Source organism: Calidris pugnax, unplaced genomic scaffold (assembly GCF_001431845.1).
Source record: "Calidris pugnax isolate Ruff unplaced genomic scaffold, ASM143184v1 scaffold49, whole genome shotgun sequence".
In the NCBI taxonomy this organism is placed as follows: Eukaryota; Metazoa; Chordata; class Aves; order Charadriiformes; family Scolopacidae; genus Calidris; species Calidris pugnax.
This window is the reverse complement of record NW_015090798.1, coordinates 3,274,012-3,297,380: the sequence shown is the minus strand read 5'-3', so window position 1 is coordinate 3,297,380 and position 23,369 is coordinate 3,274,012. Positions and strand designations below refer to the sequence as shown.

General features: G+C 37.6%; 1 protein-coding gene across 4 annotated transcripts in view; it reads left to right on the top strand.

The window, feature by feature from the left end:
- KCNIP4 (Kv channel interacting protein 4) overlaps positions 1-23,369 on the top strand; it is a 491,412-nt gene that overhangs the window by 41,240 nt on the left and 426,803 nt on the right. The window contains exons 1-2 of one of the 4 annotated variants that reach the window (XM_014937072.1): positions 6,138-6,262; positions 7,046-7,194. The exons of 2 other annotated variants lie outside the window; for them this stretch is intronic. In XM_014937072.1, coding sequence (XP_014792558.1) covers positions 7,047-7,194 — 148 coding nt within the window. In that variant the 5' untranslated portion in view covers positions 6,138-6,262; position 7,046. Of the gene's footprint in view, positions 1-6,137; positions 6,263-6,548; positions 6,687-7,045; positions 7,195-23,369 lie in introns of those variants that run through there. One more of the 4 variants, XM_014937071.1, reaches the window with a different exon arrangement.

The window sequence follows — 23,369 nt, the reverse complement described above, 5'->3', positions numbered from 1 at the left end:
TTTAACAAGGCCAAGTATAAGGTCCTGCACGTGTGTCAGAGCAATCCCAAGCACAAATGCAGGCTGGACAGAGAATGGATAGAGAGCAGTCTTGAGGCAAAGGCTTTCAACCTGCAGGAGTTACCATGTCCAGATCCACAGGGTGAGGTCCCAACTGCAGACCTGCTGCTCTGAGGAAGACCGACTCAATTGGCCCTCTGGTGGGCCTCCATTTATACCTTAGTTGAATCTGACCTGTGGTCATAGATGGTCATGTTAGTCATCATTGGCTGAGGGCCTTAACTTCCCTCTCTTTCCACCTAAGTGTGTATGTGACACCACGTGGGTTGGGCAGCCCAAACTGCAACGCCCAGGCCTTTGAGAAGTTCTGGTCATTATCAGGGCAAGTGCACCTCCTACACATGTATATGCACCAGACAAACGCCAAGAGCAAGCAGGAATGTTTTAATTAACAGTAATGATGGATTAACATGAAAATCGTTTCTGCCCATATCAAAGTCACTGTCATCTCTCTTATCACTACAATCTGACAGGACGTAAAGCCCTTCTCTCAGTGTAGTTCAGCTACTGCATCATCCAGTGAGAGCTCATCCCAATATGTCTGTAACCCCAAGAGGGCTCAATTCCTCTGGCAGAGAGAAGCAGCTCTCTGAAATTCCCACCCACAAATACTTGCTCTCGCTTATGTTGCTCATTGTTCTTGCTGCAGTCAAATAATTGTTGATGGTGTCAAAATGTGTTCCTGTCACCTGCACTGCCCACAGGTACTGTGACATAACACATGTGAACACCAGTGTTCTCCTCCTAATCCAGGCAACCTGAAAGCAGCCTGAAATCAGTTATTAACCTGTACTTCCCACTACAGGGTCCAGAGCTAAATAAACCAAAAGAATTCTAGGGCAGTGCTGCCCCACTCTTCTTAATTCTTTTCTTTGCTCCTCATTTGCAATATAGAGATTCACCGTGAACAGGCAAGACATATAGACATTTTGTACATTGAGGAGGATGACCATTTTGTCCCGAGAAAAGAACAAAAATAGCAGTTTTTCTTATATTTGTGAGAAGTTTTCAAATGCTTCTCATGGACTTTGGTGCCAGAGTGACTGGTAACTCTTCACTTTGTTCAAGTTAAATTAAGATTTGCCTGTTTGTTTTCTCTCGGCAAAAGCAGAACCCCAAATTTTAATCGATATTAAAGCATACAAGAAGCTTTTGATTCCTAGTATTTATCCAATTGCCATTTTTTGCCTATAAACAGAGAAACAAGTATGTGGCAGTGATATTCATGAAAAAGATGTTGATGGAGCTCAAGTTAATGCAACAGCAAAACCTTAGAGAGCACTACACAATGAGGGTAAATAAATAGCTGATATTTTTGCTTCCAATATTTTTCTGTTCCATCTTTGATTTTACACAAAGAGAATGAAATTTTTCTTTCCACTCACAAATCCTTTCTTTCATCTGCCAAAGCTGAATATCACAAATTGCTATTAAAAACTGCTTCTGCTGAGAAAAACAAAACCAAACCAAGCCCTGCTTTTTCTCTGAAGCATCTCATTGTAATATTCCTTAATATGTCAGCAGTCACCCACACATTCATCCAGGACTGGATTCCATAATCTTGCCCCATTTTTCAGTATTCATTTCTTAACTTATAGCTGCAATCTCTAACGACCTAAAATTTTCAGCAGACATCACTGGTTTAACCTAGCTTCATCTTTGACCTTAAACAATTACTTTCTTCAAGACCTGTATGACACTATGTGGTCATCAGTGAAGGTTCCTGAAGTAGTAGTTCTAGAGTAATCAACTACTCCAGCTAATCAGTTCTGTAAATATTCCCTCCCAAAACAATGTAGATGCCATGTCAGTTTTCACTATTATATCTGGAATATTCCTGAGCCATTTCTCACTCTATAATGATGCCTCTGGTCTTTCCAACTGCTATTTCATTATCAAGTGAAGAATTATTTAGTTTTCAGTAAGTTCACCCAAAGTTCACTTCCATATTCCCAAAGTTCGAACCAGATCAAGTGGAAGTAAGAGGCAACTTTCATACATGCTAGTATTGCAACCATGTTCATGGACACCCAGTTAAAAGACCTTCCCTTCCAGCTCCAATAAATATTCCTCAAAATGTCTCTGGCTGTGTGGCATCTCATAGCACTTATATGATTCATCAGCTTGTGACTCTGGAGTTTTTAACTGACGTGATTTAGATCACTCATAAAAGCAGTTCTTTAACCATCAATATGAAATTAGCAACTTTTTATACAGAAACCCAGCTTTATTTTTGGCTGTAACTGATTACAGATGAAATCTGATAACATGAAATAGTGAAAACCTGCTTTCTCTAGGCAGTCCCCGTCTCCATGCACTGTTCCTGCTGCGGTAAAAAGTTTGCCTTCCTGGACTAGAGACACGTGACCAGGATGTGTGCAGGTTCCTGGTTACCTCTGCAATAACATGTAATTAATGGCTCAGACCAAAAGGTATTGCAGGGTTTTTGCAGATCATTTATCAACATTTGTCTTGTTGCTACTCCCACTAGTACATATTTCTGTTTTCTTTCTTATCTGTTCCACTACTCACTCCCAGCTGGAAGATCTGCCCATGCCCAGATCCTGGGGTTTCTCTAGGTACCAGTCCCCTGTTAGTGCTCCCTGAACAACGTGCATTAATTTCAGAAGTGGGCTGCTCATTTGAACAAGTGGAAGGGTTCATCCTTCCACTGATCACCCACAGTTAGGGCTGCTCATTTGAACAAGTGGAAGGGTTCTTCCTTCCACTGATCACCCCACAGTTACACAGAATCATATGGGGTTGGAAGGGACCTCTGAAGATCATCTAATTCCTCCTCATGTTGAGATGGAACTTCCTATGTTCGAGTTTGTTCCCATTTCCTCTTGTCCTGTCACTGGGCACCACTGAAAAAAGACTGGCCTCTTCCTCCAGACACTCACCCTTTAAGTATTTATAAGCATTGATCAGATCCCCCCTTAGTCTTCTCCAGTCTAAAAAGACCCAAGTCCCCCAGCCTTTCCTTGTAAGAGAGGTGTTCTAGTCCCCTAATAACTTTGTAGCCCTCTGCTGTCCCCTCTCCAGCAGTTCCCTGTCCTTCTGGAACTGAGGATGACCTCTCTTGGCCTGCTGGTCACACTCTTCTTGATGCACCCCAGGATGCCATTGGCCTTCTTGGCCACATCGCACCACTCCCAGAGTGCTCTTTAACTTCCTTTTTAATTTTGCTTAAATTATACAATGATTCAATGTATTTAGGGAAAGGGCGGATCCTGTGCAGCCCGGATTGAAATCCTTTCCACACTCGATGCTTTTCTCTCTTTGCTTAAAACATGGCCAATTTTTCTCCAATATTACTTGCAGTGAATTTCTTATGGCCCTTGGGTTTGTAAATGAGGAATTCATTACCAACCCGTTTCCTTTTCTGAGTCAGAGCACATGATTTGCAGAGGAGAAAGAGGTAAATCAAGTGCATTGCTTCAGAACAGTGATGTTAATTCCTTCTATAAATTAGGTATTATGGGTATATGAGGTACAGTATTGCTTGGAAAAATCCAATGGTGCCTTGAACTTTACTATTCTACAGCTTAAGTTTATTTTAAATGCACTACAAAATTCTAGCATAATGATTAGCACCACAAAGAACATATTGATTCATATTTACTTCTGTTATAGAAGTAATTTGCTATAGAGTTGATTAAGGTTTGAAGTAAGGAAACAGATTGCAGGGTAATCTGAGCCCCTTGATATCTGCTGAACCATTTTTAGAAAAAATCCTTCCTTCTGGGGTTAAATATCAGGTGAAGCTCTTCATATCATGGCAAATAAGACACTGTTTTCAGCTGCACGTAAGCAAATTCTAGAGATTGCAGCAAGGGCTCTACCTCTCTACATTCTCTTCAGTAACATTGTTGAATTTGTACTTTCATATATCCCATCTCTGGCAAAGATCCTCTGTATTCCTGTCCCACCTGAAGACCTTATTCCAATGCTATTATGGGGGCATATCATAGAATTATAGACTGGTTTGGGTTGGCAGGGACCTTAAGGAGCATTGAGTTCCAACCCCCCTGCCATGGACAGGGACACCTCCCACCAGACCAGGTTGCTCCAAGCCCCATCCAGCCTGGCCTTGAACCCCTCCAGGGATGGGGCAGCCACAATTTCTCTGGGCAACCTGTTCCAGGGTCTCACCACCCTCACAGGAAAGCATTTCTTCCTAAGATCTCATCTAAATCTCCCCTCTTTCAGTTTAAAACCATTACCATGCTTCCCTGTTCACGCTACCTTTGGATTAATGAGTCTCTGAGATGAGGCAGCTCTGAACTGGGACTCTGAGGAGCGTGGCAGAATATGTTATGAGAGCTAGCATTTGAGCTGGAGGATCGAGGGTTTTCTCACTGACCTTTACGTGGGCAGGCAGATTCTCTGAAGGTTTTTGCAGGAAAACCTGAGCTAAAGTTACTTCAACAGCACTTTCAAGTTTTAGGTGTTTAGAGCTATACAGAATGATGCTCTGTTCCAGTGCTGCTGGGCATAATGCTGGTTTTCTCTTTGCACTGGACAGGAGCGATATAGAGGTGTTCCACCACAGAAGATGGGTGACTTTCTGTGGATGCTTTGCACAGACTCTGACCAGAAACAAACCTCCAGTTTTTGGAGCAGTGAACTCTTTCTTGAGTTTCTTGAATTTCTTGAGTACATTAGTTTCATTCGAAGACAGACTGTAGAAATAGTTGAGAGCATTGTCTTTTAAAAAGGGCTATTATTTCTACGCAATAACTAACATTTGCGCTTTCTTCTTGCAACTCAAAATTCTTTTCCAGGAGTCATCTGGAAATCCAGACTGAATCTTTTGTGGTGAACGTGTATTTCTTAGAACAGTAAAACACCAATGTAAAGTTAATATTTATTCTCAGAATGGCACTTTTGAAAGATTAAGATAAGAGAACTGTGAAAGATGCTTAAACTGGAAGAGGTTTCTCTGCTGAAGTTTTAGAAACTCTGTTCCTAGGTTGAAATTCAGCTCCCTTTGGTAGCAGCTTGTGGTGGGAACACAGCCATGACTGGGATGCTGTGTCGTGCTGTGGGACTCAAAGGACCTGAAACCACCATGAACTCTTACCACGGTGCAAATTTAAGCCTCATTCAGCTCTCAGTAGCAACAGGCCTCAAATATATCCTTAGACATGAATCTGAGTGGAAGTGCTTCTATTTGGCTGCCTAAAAATCTGTTGTTTCCATGCTTCTCTGCTGTTACGAACAGAATTTGCTGCTGATTGATAAGCTCTTTCCAGAAGTGGAATTAGTGTGCTTAAAAAAACTTTGATCCTAAAAAAACCTCCCTCCTAGCTTGTGCTGATAGATCTGAGATGTCTCCCCTTGCTATAGATAAGTGTGGGGGTTTGTGTGTGACATCTTGCACAAAGCAAAATCCTTAAGCCGTAGTTCAAATGGACACGGGAAATTTCACAGATATGAAACTTGCAAATGTATGTAATTGGCATTAAGATTAATTCAGTTAGAAGGAAAATGGACTGATTAAAAAAACCTTGGAGTTCTGGTATCTTTAAAAAAATAAAATTTAGTAAATGAAAAGTGTTTCTTGATTGTTCTAAGATTAATTCAGTTAGAAGGAAAATGGACCGATTAAAAATACCTTGGAGTTCTAGTATCTTTTAAAAAAATAAAATTTAGTAAATGGAAAGTGTTTCTTGATTGTTTTAGGTAATCAATAGAAACTCCTGATGCAAATGCGTGCAGTGGGGACATGCCTTACATCTCGCTTTCTTTCTTTAGGAAACAATAAGTTTAGAATTGAAAAGTCAGTTTTGTTTCTCAAACTCTGGTGTGGACTGTGACCAATGCCAATTATTATTTTTTTTTTTTTTTCTTTGACTGTTTCGTACTTCTGTCTCTAGAACTTAAATTGTCGTTCGGTGTTGTCAGATCCGGACTGTGGGTGGGAGCGCAGTGTGAGGGAGAAGGAGGGGAATGAAATTGGGGCCACTTTGGTGTCCTGCTCCTGGCTGGGCACAGTTATTGCTTGTAATTAGAGTGGCTCCCCGGGTGTAGTCTGTGGCTGGTTGTCAAAGGGCTGCGGCGACTTGCAGTCTGGTGCTGTCCCCAGGAGCAGTCATCTCCTTGGCATCTCAGGCTGGAGCTTGCTGGAGAGCAAACAGGAACATCGTTTAGGATTCCTGCATGACCTTGGAGTAGCACAGAGCTCCTGGAGCACTGGGTAGGTGCCTTTTCTTGGCTTTGTGGCCCCTGAGCAGGGCTTTGATTAGGTCATAGTAGGTGTTGGTTGCCGCTAATGGTCCCTGGCTCCTTCAAAGGGGCAGTCTATCAAGAAAAATAATGTCATATAGGAATTTATTGGTCTGCCTGTGTGAATCAGAAGGTTGTGTAGAGAAATGGTCCCCAAGTGTACAACTGGCTTTAAGTGGCTCAGCTGCTTTTCTGCATTTGAGTGACAGTGGCATTAAGGCAGCACAGAAACCCAACTATTCATCTTTTCTGGGTAGAGCAGCTGTCTTTCAATAACAGCCAGAGGAATGCAGCTCTCCTCTATGGCACTGATGTAAGGCAAGCTAAGATAGGAAGGATAATAAGTTCATGCATAGAGGATTACATTATTGCCTTTATCTATACAACTGACTAAGGTAAGAGGTAAATATTTATTTACCATCTAAAGATTTTACATAATTTTATCATTTAAGTAAAATCTAAGTTTTTTAAAATAGCAGATAAAATCTGATATTTTTTTCCTATCTCTATTTTTTACAAATACATTAGTGTTCCAGATAAATAATTAAAAAAAAAAGAATATGAATATAATAATTCCATTTAAGTTAATAATACTAAGAATTTATGAACTAACAGTAATGGCTAAGGAGATCCGAAAGCTTTTGCCTTTATCCCGAGTCCATCTTCTCCTTTCTCCTCCCATCTCCCTTTCCCCCCAGTTTATGGATTTGTGTATATATCCTTCAGGAAAACTAAAGGTTAAGTTTTTGTTTAGGATGGAAATGTTAGCCCCTGAGAAGAAAACACATGAAGAGAATGAAGATTTGCAGCAGTATCATCAGAAGCCTGCAAACTGCAAGAAATTGCTTAGGAATTGCTGCTTGATAAAGCGAATTTTTGCCTGGAAAAGTTTGAGCTCTAAAGGTACCTTTCTTATTGAAATTTTTAGTGTAGGAGAAATTGTTGTCTTTCCAAGAATTCTGAATTTTTGATACAGTGGTATTACTGAATTTAGCATCAGTCAAGTTACAGGTACAAAAAGTCTTTACTGTCTTGAGTCTATTGTGCAAAGAGATTAAAAATGGTACAGCTTTGATTGAAGGTGCTTTATCATAATGTGATATAAATAATTGTACTGCATAAGCATTCATTTTGCAGCACATCAAAATACATGGGCTGCAGAAAAGGTCTGCAGAAAAAAAATAATCCTTCAATCAGAAGATAAATGAATAAATGTAAAATCTCAGTAATTAAATATATCAATTTATCAGGGCCCAACCCAAAAATCTGTTTTGATGAGTAAAACCTCCTTTGATCACTGTCATAGTGTATTTACATGGAAATTACATGATCAATCCCTTTGTCTTTGAGGAAATGGAGAAAGGTAACATCTTGTCACTTCTATACATAATGATGCTATGTACTGTATTTATTAATAAACACTGAAAGAAATGCTTCTTTTTAAATTGGAAGTTGGCTGTGAAATACCTATTGAAAGTCTAACTCTTTTATGAATAATAAATTAAACGGCAACCATCCTGAAGTGATGGTTAATCTGCTTCACAGTATTTTCCTCAGGAACATACACACAGTTAAAGATTTTATTCAGCACTGATTCCTCTTTTTACCATCAAACTTGTACATTGCAACATTGTGTAAAACCAAAACAAAAAACACTGCCCCAAACAACCCTTCTGTGTTTTGGCAGCATTTTTCATCCCCTTACACACATTTTATGACAATAAAAAAACAGGTCCTCAGTATATTGAATTTGTGTCAAGCAAGGAAAAAATGCATGACATCGTTTTGTCATGAAGAGCCAAGTCACTGTATCCTGAGTCATATGTTATTTTATTTACACATTTACTTTAGAGGAGATGCTCCAGTAGCTTAGTTTTGGCATTTAGAAAAAAAAGAGCTCGTTAAATACAAAATACTCCTGGTTTTAAACTGTAAACACGTGTTTGATATGCCTTTTAATCTAAGCATAATCATTTAGCTATTCTTGGCCACTCGTTTGTAAAGATTTAGGCTAATATTTCCAACAACTGGCTGCTTTAATCACCACGCTTATTATGGTTTACTAAATATATGTTTGATTTCTGATTACTGTGTCAGTTTGCACCTATAATTCTCTGAACTTTCATTTCTTTTTTTTGGTATGGTTGCTGGTGCTAGTGAAACACAAATGAATTTGCTGTAACCCTTTCAATACACTCATCCTTTTGTTCATGGGGATTTTAGAATTTATTTTCAGTGAGTTATTTATCAGCAATCTCAGTAGGCCGGAGGAATCAGCTCTCTAGAAGTGGAGTGTGGATCTAAAGCAACTTGCACTGAATTTAATAGGTCTAATTCTTCTGTACCTTTAAACTGGCTGATCACTTGCACCTCTGGAAAGGGATCTTAAAACAACTGATAAGTAATGATAGAATTAGGGATTTATATTGTCTTGGTAAAGTGGATTAGCAGAAACATGAATCACTGTAAAATCAGGCTCTGTTACTCCAACAGAGACAAAATCAGAATCTGACACATAGTTAAAATGAAGCTGTTAATTTTGCTTTATCTAGTACCATATGATAGAAAGTGTATTCCCATAGGGACACCTTTTCAAGAACCTTTGAATATTTATCAGAATTGAGAAGACCGATATCCTGAGGTATTTTCTTCAGTACTTTTCTGTTGTCCAAGGTGATTCCACTGGCTGAATCGGTTTTCGTGGACTTCACTACTAAAGCCTACTGACACCTGTAACACGTGGTGTATATGGCATTTCCCACTGAGTTCGTGATCCTCAGATAGGTTAGATTTTTACACATAAACAAGTGGGGCATTTCTGAAACACCCTGTACTCGGCACTGGTGAGGCCCCACCTCGAGTACTGTGTCCAGTTTTGGGCTCCCTACCACAAAAAAGACATTGAGGTGCTGGAGCGGGTCCAGAGAAGGGCAACAAAGATGGTGAAGGGTCTGGAGCACAAGTCTTATGAGGAGAGGCTGAGGGAGCTGGGGTTATTCAGCCTGGAGAAAAGGAGGCTGAGGGGAGAACTTATTGCTCTCTACAACTCCCTGAAAGGAGGTTGTAGAGAGGTGGGGTTGGTCTCTTCTCTCAAGTCACAGGCGACAGGACGAGAGGAAACGGCCTCAAGTTACGCCAGGGGAGGTTCAGGCTGGATATTAGGAAAAATTTCTTTACTGAAAGGGTTCTCAGCCATTGGAATGGGCTGCCCAGGGAGGTGGTTGAGGCACCATCCCTGGAGGTGTTCAAAAGACAGGTTGATGTAGTGCTGGGAGGTATGGTTTAGTGATGGTGATGCTTCTTGTTTGTTGTGCAGATGTCTATTTTTGTCAGTTAGGTTGACGGTTGGACAAGATGATCTTTGAGGTCCCTTCCAACCTAGAAGATTCTGTGATTCTGTTTTCTGAAATCCCCTTGGCCATGGAGATGCTCACCCATTCTCTGCAATAAGTGAAGTCAACCAGAGTTCTGCTGGAATTTAACCTTCCTCTAGAGTAGGAAGTAGTATAGTAGCTACAGAGCACCTGGCTCCTGAGATACTTGGTCAATACCTACTGTTTTCTGTCGGCAGCATGGTGGGCTTGCGAATGATACTGTGGTGGTTCATTCTCACTTCGGTATTCCTTTACACAAATCAGATTCCCCACTGGTTATCTAAGGTACCTTACACTTGTAAAGTGGTATAAAAATAGTCCCTAGGCAGTTGAGGATTGCGGTTTAATACTTAAAAATAACTGAAATATTTTTCTTCATATATTTAAAAAATAATGAAAACTGCAAATCCTGAATTATTTGGTAATACACTGCCATTATAACATTTTGTAGCTGGAAATACTGTAATGTATATTCTATCTTTCTTTTAAAACAGAGATTATTTCTCCTCTGCAATTTGTTTTTCATATTTTAGTTTATTTGTATGATCTTGAAACTGAGTTTGTCAACATGTTGTTTTAACCTCATAGAATTAATTATACTTTCAGAGACAATTTCCATTTATGAATTTGGAGCAGGCAAATAAATATTTGATTTACTGCAATGTTCAGATGATTTAACTCTATTTTCAGAATGAATAATCTTTACTCATGATAAAATCTTAGAATGTCCTGGCACTGGGTATGTCTTCCTGCTCTTCCCGCTTCAACGTCTCTCACAGGAATAAGAATGTTATAACATAAATACTGGAAAGATAATTACACTCAACCCTTTTCTATGCAGTATTTAAATAGCATGAATTTAATGCAGTAGCAACTGCTCCAAACGAAGAACAAGAAAAAATAATTACACTCAACCCTTTTCTATGCAGTATTTAAATAGCATGAATTTAATGCAGTAGCAACTGCATTAAAACGGAAGAAGAACAACGGAATAAGAAAACTGGCTTATTGTATTTTAAAGAAAAGCAAATGGAATAACGGAGTTGTCAACGTGAAACAATTCCAGGCTAAAGACAATATTTTAGTCAATGTTCAAGGCTCAGTAATTTGACTAATTCCTCACAGGGTAGTTTTGGGAAGCAGATACATAGTGACTAAGGCTGAGGAACCTACTATGGCTATTGCCAGCCGTCCATCAGTTAGAGCTCGATGCTGCAATGAGCTCTGGACCCAAGTTTAACACATGCATTGAAAATCTAGAGGGTTTAATTTTAGAAAACCCTCACTCAATTGGCAACCTATTCAGTTAACCCAGGGCAGTTATGAATCTTTCCGGATTATTCCATGCTGTGTATATACAGTGTGCTGCAATTTTTATAAAATGCTAATAGGAGACACCAAAAGGACAACAAGTTGTCTGTCACAAAGATAAATTTGGAGGAATTGTACTACTGATTCTGCATTAAATACTGCTATAAATATTATAGATTATCAACTATTTATAACCTTTTTTTATATTGTTTGTGTTTCCTCAAACCTTGTATTTATGAGTTGATCTATGAATAATTTAGACATAATTCCGAACTGTCAATCAGTGTGTGGTTTTTTGCCTGTCAAATAGTACATTTGACAAAAAATAACCTAAGTTACTTGAGAACTAGTTAAACTTTCTGCTTTCCCTAGGGTACTCTAGACTTTCAGACCTTAAATAACTCAAAAAATTCCTGCTGGAGATTGTCAGCCCTGCTTTTTTAAAATATGGACTTCTTGGGAACAGGATAATAGTTTGTCCCCAGTGGTCCGTTCGCCTTTTCTTCTTCTATGCAAATATGTTGAGCAGTACTTTGCAACCCAGTCACATCTGAGACCATGAAAAGAAATTTTCCTCCCAGTTGTTCAAAATTAACAAGAATCTTTATTAATATTGAACAGGGCTCCTTTGGACTGAAGTTTTCTTCCTCTGTGTCTCTCAGCATTAATTCTCGTGCTCCTGCTTGTACCCCTTTTCTGTGGAGCAGTGAAGTGATGGGGCAAAGACAGTATGAAAGCTAGACACAGATGACAGCAGGATTACATACAGGGATTAAAGTATATGTCTTTTCCAGTATCAAAGTCCCAACTGCCTTCGTTAGAAACTATCATGACTACTAAACAGGAGTCAAGAGTTGTTTCCTAACTTTGTTACTGAAGCAAATGCATCTTCTTCTTGTTTTCTTGTGAGTGGAGTGATAGTTACTGAAATCTGCCTGCTCCTAGTCACCCTTCCCTACAGGAAGAATATGAAATCAGCAACTGAGATATAAATGACAGAAAACAACAATAAATAATAGATATCCAGTGTCAAGAATAGCGTATTCTCCTGAGTTCATTCCCTTGTCCCAGTAGCAGCTCTTCACACACAGTCCTCTCTTAAAGGATTGCTGATGCACTGTTCAGATCTTAACATAGTCAGATGCGTCATTTTTTACTTCATGTCACATCAAACTACTTAATGTAGTTTTCCTAGGTTTTTGTTTTTCCCCAGTTTTCCCCCAGATGCTTTGAACAACGTTTGGTTTCTGTTGAAATTACAGATTTACAACATGAGTGGACTTCACAGAACTTCATACGGGCACTAGGAATAATGTGTCTTATGTGCCTACAGAACTGAAGTTCATGACTTTGCTATTTTAAGTCTGAAAGCCTCAAGGAGAAAAAAAAAAAAAAAAGGAGAGAGAAAGAGAGATGGAGGAAGGGAAAGAGAGATTGGAGAAAGAGAGAGAGACCAAGAACCATGTCCCTTGCCAGACCCCCTTCGCCTTTCCATTCTAGATGGTGAATGCATAAATAATTAGACCACAGCTTATGAAATCTTTCCTGAATGCTCAATAAGCAGGCTTTGTAGCCTATTGCTATATGTATTAACATCTCTGAGACTTTATGCTCTGAAGACAAACATAGAAAACCATTTAAATATTGAACCTTTCAGCGTTTTAGGCAATACAGAAATCTTTACTTTGTAAAAACTACAAGAAGAGAAATTTACTTGTGAATTTAAAATAAACAATGTTTAGCCCATTTCTTCTATTTGAAATATTTATGAAAATGTTTTACCATTTGATGATGATGCTTTTGGTGCACATGTTACTCTTAAGTAAGCCACCTACTTAACCCAGGAAAAGTTACAGGATTAAAACCTTATTCACTTTCTGTCTTTTATTAACTTTTTTCAGAGGGAATGAACATTGCTCAGTATTGCTTTAGGTATTTCTTTAATTACAATGAACTATGAATTAGCACTGTTTTCTTATTCAGCTCTAAGACCAGGTTTTGTGGTGCCTTAAACCTTCTGGGTTACTGTGCAAATGTTCCATTTTACGCTACAAAAATTTCACTTTCTGAACAAATTTTGCACACATTGTATATACATATCTTTTCAAGTCACTGAACCTGATGGAAAATGTGAATATATTCCATTTATTTGTAGGAGTGTTGCAAGTAATGAGCATTTTTCTTTATTTCAGATTTTTTTCACTGAAACCGATATAGGACCCTATTCTTAGTTAAATAATTCACAGTATTAGAATGTAGATAGAGATGTAGTTGTTTTGTTAGCAATTCCTAGGTATGAAAAGTTTGTTATAATGCTAAAAAAACATCATGTAGATAGAGATGTAGTTGTTTTGTTAGCAATTCCTAGGTATGAAAAGTTTGTTATAATGCTAAAAAAACATCGTGGAAAGAGAAAGAAAAAAGGTAAGGGAAAATAATCTATTTTTAATATTGTTTTGTTTTGTTTTCACCAAACCCTATTCATCCATTATAATCTCAGATAAAGGAGTTTGTATTAAGAGGCCAGGCAAAAAGCAGAGCCTTGTAGTTTGTTCCCTTCTTGTATCAACAAAGTTAGAGGCTCTCCCTAGTAAATGTAATTTTCTTTTAAATTTGTAGCATAGAGTGATCTAATCTCACTAAGACTTCTAGTTCTCTCTTCAGGGTAGTAGTAATAGTTACTGGCACAAATTAACAGGAAAGTGTATTATGCAGGAATGTTTCTTATCCTTCAGGTCATTAAAAGGGGAAATGGAAAAACATTGATTCTCACAACTTAGAATCATTCCAGAGTGATTGTTCCAGAGTGATTAATGTTTTGAAAAAGGCTTTTACTGTGTATTTCTGTACAGACTTGCTAAATCAGGCAATGTGTGTAGCTAATGAAAATGCGAGGCTCTGACAAGTTCCTATAAAATTTTGTAGCATCATTTTTGGCTTGAGAAAGTTTAATAATCAGTCTCCTAAATTCTCATAGAAAAAAAACAACAAACCTTCTGAAGTTTTTAATACCTCTTAAAGTTTTAAAATTAATACTTAAAGGCCACAGTCATGACGAAAGCCCTTGCTACTTTGTACATACATAGATGAAGGTTTTTAAGGATTTCCAAATTTAAAAGTAAAATTGCATAAATCTTGCAATAACCACTAGTTTACAGTTTTGGGAGAATTCGTACATGCCTCTTCATAGCCCTTGAAACAGTTATTAGTGCCTATAAAAGTAAGTCTTATCCATAACTGAGTTTTTAAAGATGCTTAATACAAAGATAGCAAGTTGCAAAGTGCACATTATGAAGTCAATTCTCCTTAGGGTGAATATTCTTGTAAGGAGAAGGATATTTCATGGGAATTAGGTTTCCTTGGGGTTTGACATTCAAAGAATTAAATATGCTCCACAGTTAACCCCTGAGAAAGATGCCTTAGAAAAATGTGAGTGCACCACTTGATGGAGTTTCTGCTTTATGCTTCCTTGGCTATAAAGACATGACACAACAAGGTTATGTTTCTCCTTTTCCTCTTGGAAGTTTGTTTCCTTTATGTGAGAGTGGATTTTTATGGTCTTCTGCAATTGCCACCCTTGTAATCTTGGTGTTCCAGTTATGAGGAGGGATGTGGTATTGGAAGGTGAAGCATTGCCTCATGGCAGGTTGCTGCCTGAAAACTCTACATTTGCAGAAGAGCAGGTTGAAGTAAGCAGTTTGTGTAAGCTTCCTAAGAGACAGTGCAGAGTTTTAAATTAGCTCTAATTAAGAGCATCAAACAGATCCATTTATTTAACCATTTAATTCTTGATTAATCATAGTGAATGTGTGTTTTCTTTTCATATAAAAAGCATGAGGGACCATCGAGCTGACTGGAACCTTTCCAGGGGTGTCACTCTGGACTCTGCATAATGAAATTTTATTTTTCCATCGAGACCATTAATCCTGCTTACCAATGATCACCTTATTCTTCAATCAGTTTAAACTGTTAGAAAAAACAACCCTAGCATCCGGAATTTGGCCAAGATTAAAAGGAATAGCTGATTAACTGCTCCTTAATCAGCTAGTTAGATCAGAAATAGAATTGTTTCTCTAATTCTCCTCTTTTCTCTACTAGAATTGGAGTTGCTGCTTCAATATTACACATATATTTATAAATGATCCATTACAATACAATATAGAAACTATATTCACTGAACATGAAAGCAAACCAAAGTTCTGACCTTTCCATTTACAAATCTGATATCTAATTTTGTTTCCTCAGATTTTCCTTCATTGTTACACATATGTCAGTGTCTCATTAAAAAAATAAATAATAAAAAGTCACTAATTTATTGAAAATCTGTTACTTAAAAAGGAAGTTCTAACAATCAAAGGTTTGGAATATAATAAATGTAGAGGATCACCACTTTTGGGAAACTAAGATATATCCTTTATGAAACCAATATATACTTCTCTTTAGTCTCTGTACTCACAGTATCTATGATTTCTACTGTGTCTGCCAACTGCTGCTTTTTTCTTTCAAGACATTCTATCAATCAAAAACTAATAGGCCGAAGAAGTGTATTAGATTAAGTGGAAGGACTTTTATATTCATGGCATACTTAGAAAATGGAATCAATCTTTAAATATCTTGCCACTTTCCATCTGGGCATTATTCCAGCAATTTAAGTGGCTAAATATATTGAGAGAGTTCCAGATTAAATGGTAGCTCTGAACGTCTTTTTATAAATGGTATGGCCCATAAAGAGCTGAGTTTGTTGTGGCGGTTAACGATATCTGCATTTTGTTTACTGAAGGGTGCTAAATATTAGGGCAGTATAACACAAATGTGTTTGCAAGCAGCTGTCCCTGGAAAAAATCCTGGGACTTGAAGGAGCCCTTCTGCAGGTTGAGTAAACTGTAAGAAGCAGCTTCTTTAAAGTATGGAAAGCCAGCTATTAAAAGGAAAACCAACATATCTTAGAAATGGAAAGTAGGGCAGAAGAAGGGAGGGAAAGCTATTAAAAGGAAAACCAACATATCTTAGAAGTGGAAAGTTAGGGCAGGAGAAGGGAGGGAAAACCAGTAAGAAGCAAATAAAGCAGAATGGCTAGAACAACAAAATTACATATTGCTTTGTTTGCCTTTTTTCTTGGTTTTGTTTAATTTATTGCTGCTGTCACCTTCCTTGAATGCTTATTTCCACTGGGGTCTGCAGTGTGGTCTTGACAGTTGTGACAGGATAGATTTGCCCTCCTTTCAGCCCAAAAAGGGTAAGTGGGAGGACTTGGTGCTCCTCTTTGCTGCAATAATGCCGTCCTGCTGGGACCTCCCTGCTGTTCCTTCGAGTAGCATTATCTTCTTGGCAAGGAGTTGTGTTCTCCGTCGTTCTTTAATTTTCTTATTCATCCTTTCTGTGTGCAAAAGACCGAGAAAAAGTTCATAAGGAGCTGGGGCTCTTCACCGAGCCGTTTAATTGTTTAGTGAGCACAATGGCTGCATTAGTCATATGTGGCAAGACTGCAAGTGAATTTTGCAGATCACCTCAACCGAATGCCAGCAAACCTGTACTGTGGAACAAAGCCGAAGGCATACTTGTTTCCACATATGTCACAGAAAATGGTGCTGGAAATATGGAGGTGCTGTTCTCTGTAACCCTCCGCTTTTGAGGCCAACCTGATTTCTTTGTTACACAGGCTGGGAAAAGGAGAATTATAATAGGCAACAAATTGAAAAAGTTTAATACCTCTAATACTAAAAATCCTTGTCTAATATGTCATTCAATTTGTGATGCTTTTGGTGCTGTGAGTGCAAAAGCAAGATACTTGGGTGAGTTGGTGTCATCGTTCCCAACAGTAGAGAAAATCTGTTTCTGACCATACAAGAACTCGAGGTCTAGGACAAGAGAAATGTGAAGCTGGTTTCATACCTGGCCTAAGCAGATGTGTAGGTTAAGGTTGTCTTGAATGTAAGAACTAGAGCCATTACCAGCAAGAATATATAGTATTTAAACTTCTGTTGGTTCACATCACCAAATTCCTCTGAATATTACTAGCTTCACTTCATCTGACTTCCTTGTTATACCTCATGTATATGTATATTTAAAACCATAAAAATACTGCAGCTTTTGAGTGTGGCATCTATCAGTTGTTATAAATGTCTCTATGTTTATCTTTGCACAAATTTGTGTTTACCTTTTCTGGCTGAGAGGTACATTTTTTCTACCTCAAGACCCTTCAGTCAACAAGAGCTACCTTCCCAGATAGTTTGACTACTTTAACTGAGTCCTTTAGTTCCTGATACAACTGAGATCAAAAATGACCAGTGAGAAAAATCTAACTTTAGATGGAGAAGGAGGAAAGATGACAGTATGTCCCCACAATAATTTTAAATTGATCCATTTTTTTCTGAATCTCTGTTAGATCAAAAATGACCAGTGAGAAAAATCTAATTTTAGATGGAGAAGGAGGAAAGATCACAGTATGTCCCCACGATAATTTTAAATTGATCCATGTGTTTCTGAATCTCTGTGAATCTCTCTCTGCTGTGAGAAAGTGTCTCTAAACCCAGAAATTATTCCACCTCCCTCTAGTTTTGAATTATACGGGAGCACAACAACTATCAGTTTCTTGGTTGTTGGTTTTGCCTGAAACAAAAAAAGCCTGTACTTTTTAGTAAACAGTGTGGAAACTCTCAGGTGATTTAAAGATTTATAGAAATATTCATAAGAAAGACAACAGTGCAGTTCCTTAATTGTTGACTCAACAATTTAGAAAGTTGTGAACAAAACAGGTTATAGACAAGAAAAGAGGTCCATATGGTTAATTTTTACTGGAGAACTGGATTTCTTCTTCCTATGTGATGTTAGAGGAGTCAGTTAAGAAAAACTTTAGGGATTGACACTAAACATTTCTTGTTTTCTGAGTGAATCCTTGAGGTTTGATTCGCTCAATATTGAGCCCTTGCAGCATTACTAACTCGGCTTTGAACATATATGAAAGGCTGTGTGTTAAGCATTGTGAAAATGAGCTTCCATGAATTTCCTACCAAGTGCCCAAATTAGTCGATACCTTTGATCTTAATCTCGGTGTGCCTCTGTTCTGCATAAAGTAGGTATAATAATACCCTCTCATCTCACAGGGATGCTGTGAATATAAATGCAGCAGTGTTTGCGAAGCACTCAGATGCTGTAGTCATAAAAAATTGTATTTTCAGCTCAGATTTGCAGTAATGATTGGTAAGTAAATTACGGGGGCACAAAATGTAGAAAGAGTAACGTTTTGAATTTGGTAAATAAGAAATACCATGGATTAAATTAAATTATGAAAAGAAACTCCTGTTCAAACTGTAGCACTTGGTTGTATCATTAAAAGGTTGCACCATAATGCATATGTAGAAAGGGGCTGAATTAATGAGGTTAGTATTTATGATCACAGTACAATTCTTTTGATGTACACTTCCTATGTAATTAATATGTATAGCAAAATTTCCGTGTGTGAAGGACTTATGGATAAAATTCAGATCTTGGCTTGGAGTCCTGCTTAAAATGAGGGGTAATGTGACTGATCAGAGGATCAGGCCCTGAGATACAAAGTCTGAATGGTGGTGCAGAAGGTTTTACACCTCTCAGTTAATTGTGTCATGTTAAATCTCAGCTTGCTGAAATGAATGAGAATCTTGCCTTAAATTTCATCGTAGCAGGAATTTCGTTCAATTTGCTTTATAAAAATAACTCTGTACTGAATAATGTAAATCTCTATGTAGGAAAACAAAATATCACCCATCTGCTGGCTTTGTAAAGTTACATTTTAATGTATGCCATATTTGTTTAGAAGGAGAATTTTGGGGAAAAATAGTGAAATTTGATTTTTGCTAGAAATGGCTATTGTCTCATTTTGGATGAGGTCCCAATACCTCTTAATTTACTGACATCCCCACTTTAACTCTTTCTTTACTTCATTTTATGTGAAGCAAATTATGGAATCTCCAAATCTTAGGAAAAGAACAGGGAGGTTTTGAATTTTCTTTACCAAAATCAAATCACAGAAATGAGGAAAATAAAGAAACAAATTTCTTTTTATAATTCAGTTAAGCTACAATTGATTCTATACTAAAAACTAATCAGTATACTATAATTGAAGAGATATTTTTGGACCATTGTACCAGCTGGTATCACAGATGGTACAGATGGCATAAGGCTCTTTAATGGGATAAAGATAATGTGTTGGCACAAAGAGAGTTGAGTATATGAACATGTGATTTTTCCTTTCCCATTATAAACTGTCTAATCAGTGTAATTTTAATTAATACACAATTGATACATTTTGTATTCCACAAATCTGGGTAAATACTAAGATCAATACTTTGCAGTCAGTGATATCAGTATGACCTTACTTTGTTCTGGAAAATCTTGTATGCCGTGGTAGGCACCAACTCATTAAACATTGCAAGGCAAGTTTGGTATTATTTAAATGGTCTACTTGACATTTTTAGAGGGGATTAATAGGGAAATTTATGGAAACAGCTGAATCCCACAGAAAGATTTCATTCTCATGAGCTTTGATATTGCTATAGATATGGCAAAAAGTATGATACTAGTATAGGTAATGAACAGTCATGATGACAAGTGATCACGAAATCATTGTAATTATTTTCTCTGAAGATCCAGTGTGGTGGTTATTTCTTGACAGTAGCAGGCAGGCCTCACTGGACAGTGTGGGTTTTGCTGGACTTAATGTCTTATTTTACGTATGGTATCCTAAAAAGCAGTGTTGAGTTGAAAAGATTTTTACTTGTAGCCTGTTAAGAACTTTATTTTGTCACTTCTCTATTTTGTGTACATCGCACAAGACATAAGAACTATCTACAGTGTATCCTATAGATGGATTTCTAACAGTGGTGCTTTCAGTCGTGGAGCTGGCAAGACATTCCTGGATTAGGTTTTTCCCTGGTGCCTGAACTAAACCAATCTGGCACTGAATATTTGCTGAATATTTGGCCAATTGCATCAAGTTTTTATATTCTTAGACATTCAAAGGTGCTCTTTATATTCTTAGACATTCAAAGGTGCTCTATTCGTCACAAATGGATTGTTGTATCTTCTCCGGTTAGACAAAACATCAAAAATATCTAAGCTTTTGTTTGACACCTCTATTGCTAAGCGTATTTCATAGACTGTTATACCCAAAGACTCATTCCTCCAATATTTACAGCCATTTCCAGATCATAGAGAAATGTGACTACAAGTGTTAGTGATTAAAACCTTGATCTGGAATTAATTTCACACAGATCCTGAGCCGGGTGATTGTGAGGATATATTGAAAAACTTTTAGATTGGGATAAGTCACTGCATTCAGTTACCAATCCAAAAGAAAAACTGTATAGCTTAATGCCCCAAGGGAAAACTTGTGAAGGAAGACACAACCTCAGGACAGGGCAAACCCTGCTGGGTTGCTGATCAGGTGTTCTGAATGTTCGTCTGAATGGCCATGAATGGAGACCTATCTAAATGTGTGCTTCTCTCAAGTTCTTAAAAGTTGCAATGGGAAAGAAGAATTTTCTTGCCTTTTTCCTCCTGGAGTGAGGTATTTGCTTTTCTTTGTATGTGACGTATTTTATATTCTTTGTGTGTGAGTGTCCCACTTGTAATTAGAAATTCTTTGTTCCTTAAGGCTGCAGTAGTCATATCGTATAAATATCAAGGAGATAGGACTGATTGTTGCCTTGGTTAATGCCATTGTGCTTTTATCTTTGGCTGTAAATGTATTTAAGCAGAGTATCTAAACTCTATCCCGGATCCTGGCTTAGAGATCTTTGGGTTTATGCACTGAACATTAGACAGAGGAGATTAAACCTACTTGGGAATGCCAAACCATCAGTTCTTTATCTGGAAGTTGAGAGAATCCCATAAATGAGTTGATAAAAGGCAAAAAGCCAATGGTTTAGAAGAAATAAGTGAGTATGTCCTACAGAAGGCAGTGGAACATATGTATTGTACAACAGGTGTCCAGATTTCTTGGACGCTTAGGAAATGTAAATGATGTTTCCGAAAATGTTAGGATTTCAGATCTTTATTGAAAATTCTGTTCCATTTCCCCCTGTTTTATGAGAAATACTTTTTTCCATATTCAAGTGTGTTATGAAATGAAATATAATTAAATACTAAGTTGCAAGAACTACTTATTATTATTCTGAGTGTAGGGTGAGAGATAAAACCCTACTTTCATTTGTATTTCAGAAATGTGTGTAATACCTGTTGGAAATAGCTCATTAGCTTTGAACACGTATCGTGAAACAAAGCCCTGTTTTGCCACCATTTCTTTTTCCAGAGTTAGTTATAGGGACCTTGGCAATGACAGGGTTTAATGGGAGTTACCCAGTAAACCACCAGTCTCTAGTGGGTTCCAGTGGGTCCACCCAGTCCATTTCTGTAATAGCATCAGTGTTTCTGATGTTTTTTAGGAGCAAGATCCTGCTGACTCTGCTGGTTGTATCTGGAAGGAAGTGCTTTGTCATAGGCCAAAACTATACTGACACTTGTTTCAGAAAGAAACCTTTGTTAGAGTTTGACATTCTCGCCTTTTTGTGAATTAAAATCCAATTCCCATAGGTTTTGTATTATAAAAAATAGGGTTATGTTTCATATATTAGGAAATAAGTCAACACTACCATTTGCAAAAACAGGGAAGGAGGAATTTGGGGTAAGAGTAAAGATACCATGCAATTATTTTGCCACTTGTGTTTTCACTTTCACTGGGGGGCTGTAGATTCAAAGTTCGTAAAGTTTTTCAATTCCATTCATAGGAAATGAAAGATTAATCTGAACCTTTTATTAGTTTTCTTATCTATTTTCTACTTTTTTTAGCTGATTTTCTTTCTCTGCTCAGAAGCCACAGGTTATGATCTTCTCTTTGAAAAGAGTTCAGAAGAACCTTCCTTCAGTATCATAAAGCACATTGACCCATTTTTGATCAGACCTTTGAAATGTCAGCTGTTTTATATTCCACTCCTGTAATTTTTGATAATGATGATGATATTTAGCTTATTAAGTGTCTCAGAATAAATTATAAACTTTCTGGCTTTGTAAAGCTGGCATTATATAAATGATTTCAACTTGTATGAACCTCCTTCACAGTTATGAGAGGCACTACAATTTAGTGAAAGGCTGATTTTTGAACAGCAATTAGATTCTTGGTGTCCAGGTTATGTTTTTCAGATAAACATATGTCTTGCTTCTTCTCCACACAATATCTATGCTGACTATTAACAGTGTCCTACAGTTGTACTTTCTCTGGCTGTCAGCTCCTGATTGCACAATATGCAGTTTAGTTTACACCAGGATGGGAGATTCCAAAGATTTGGGAACTGCAGATGATAAAATTGATGCAGAAATTTGGGAACTGCAGATAAAATTGAGGCAAAGCTTTGTCCCCTGAGCCACTGGGCCACACAACAGACTTGCAGTTGCTGAAGGACTCATCCTCTGCATGAGATCTCAAACAGAGCTGTTAACTTTTTCTTGGCAGTAACCAGTGGGCTACCATAGCCCTGTTTCCAAGTGCAAGACACAGATGGGATTTTTTTGAGCAATTACCTGGCTAAATTCTAAATTTAGCTTTCACATCCTACTTACTTGTAGCTTTTAGGTTTGATCTTCCTCAACTCGAACTGAACTAGAAATAAAATTGAAAACTTACTTCATTTTACTGTAATAGGGATATATGTGAGTGTGCTTCAGTAGCTCATAAAATAGTGAAAGAGAACTTTACAATGTAGAGTCTGTTGTGAGAGCAAAAGGTCTGATTGTTTCCTGCCTTTCACTCATTGTGCTCTTAGAGAGGTGCACAGGAAATGATTTATTCTTTTTGCTCAATGTCAGTTATAGAAATATTCTTAACCTTTCCTGGAGGAATGCAGAGACCTGTGTTCTTGACTCTCATTGCTGCACAGCTCGAGTTCAGCTTTTTGTTGCCTTTCACTTTTCGTAGTAAGATGCACTTCTGCAAATTGAGTGAAAAGATCTGCCGAATGAGAAAACAAAAATTAAATGCTATTTATGCCAGAAATAACTTACTTCACTAAGGATAAGGCTATGGGGAAATGGACCTTCTGCATTTCATAGACACTGAATCTGTCAGCTTTTCTAAACACCTAGCAATACTCTGTGGGATCCTCTGGGTGGTTCTTTAAATAAATTTTTAGTTATCTTAATTTCATTTTCACTGTTCTCAAGTTCCACGTGAGAATTTCGTTATCTTTATTTTTCATTAATTTAATAAATGCTGTAATTTTAGGCAATCTCTAGTCTTTCTTTCAAGTAAAAAAAATTTAAGCAAGATACTGTATGAGTTCACAAGTTCCTGTATTTATAATTATTCCATATGAGGTATACATTGCTAGAGGAGAAAAATGTCCATTTTTTAGGGGTGAG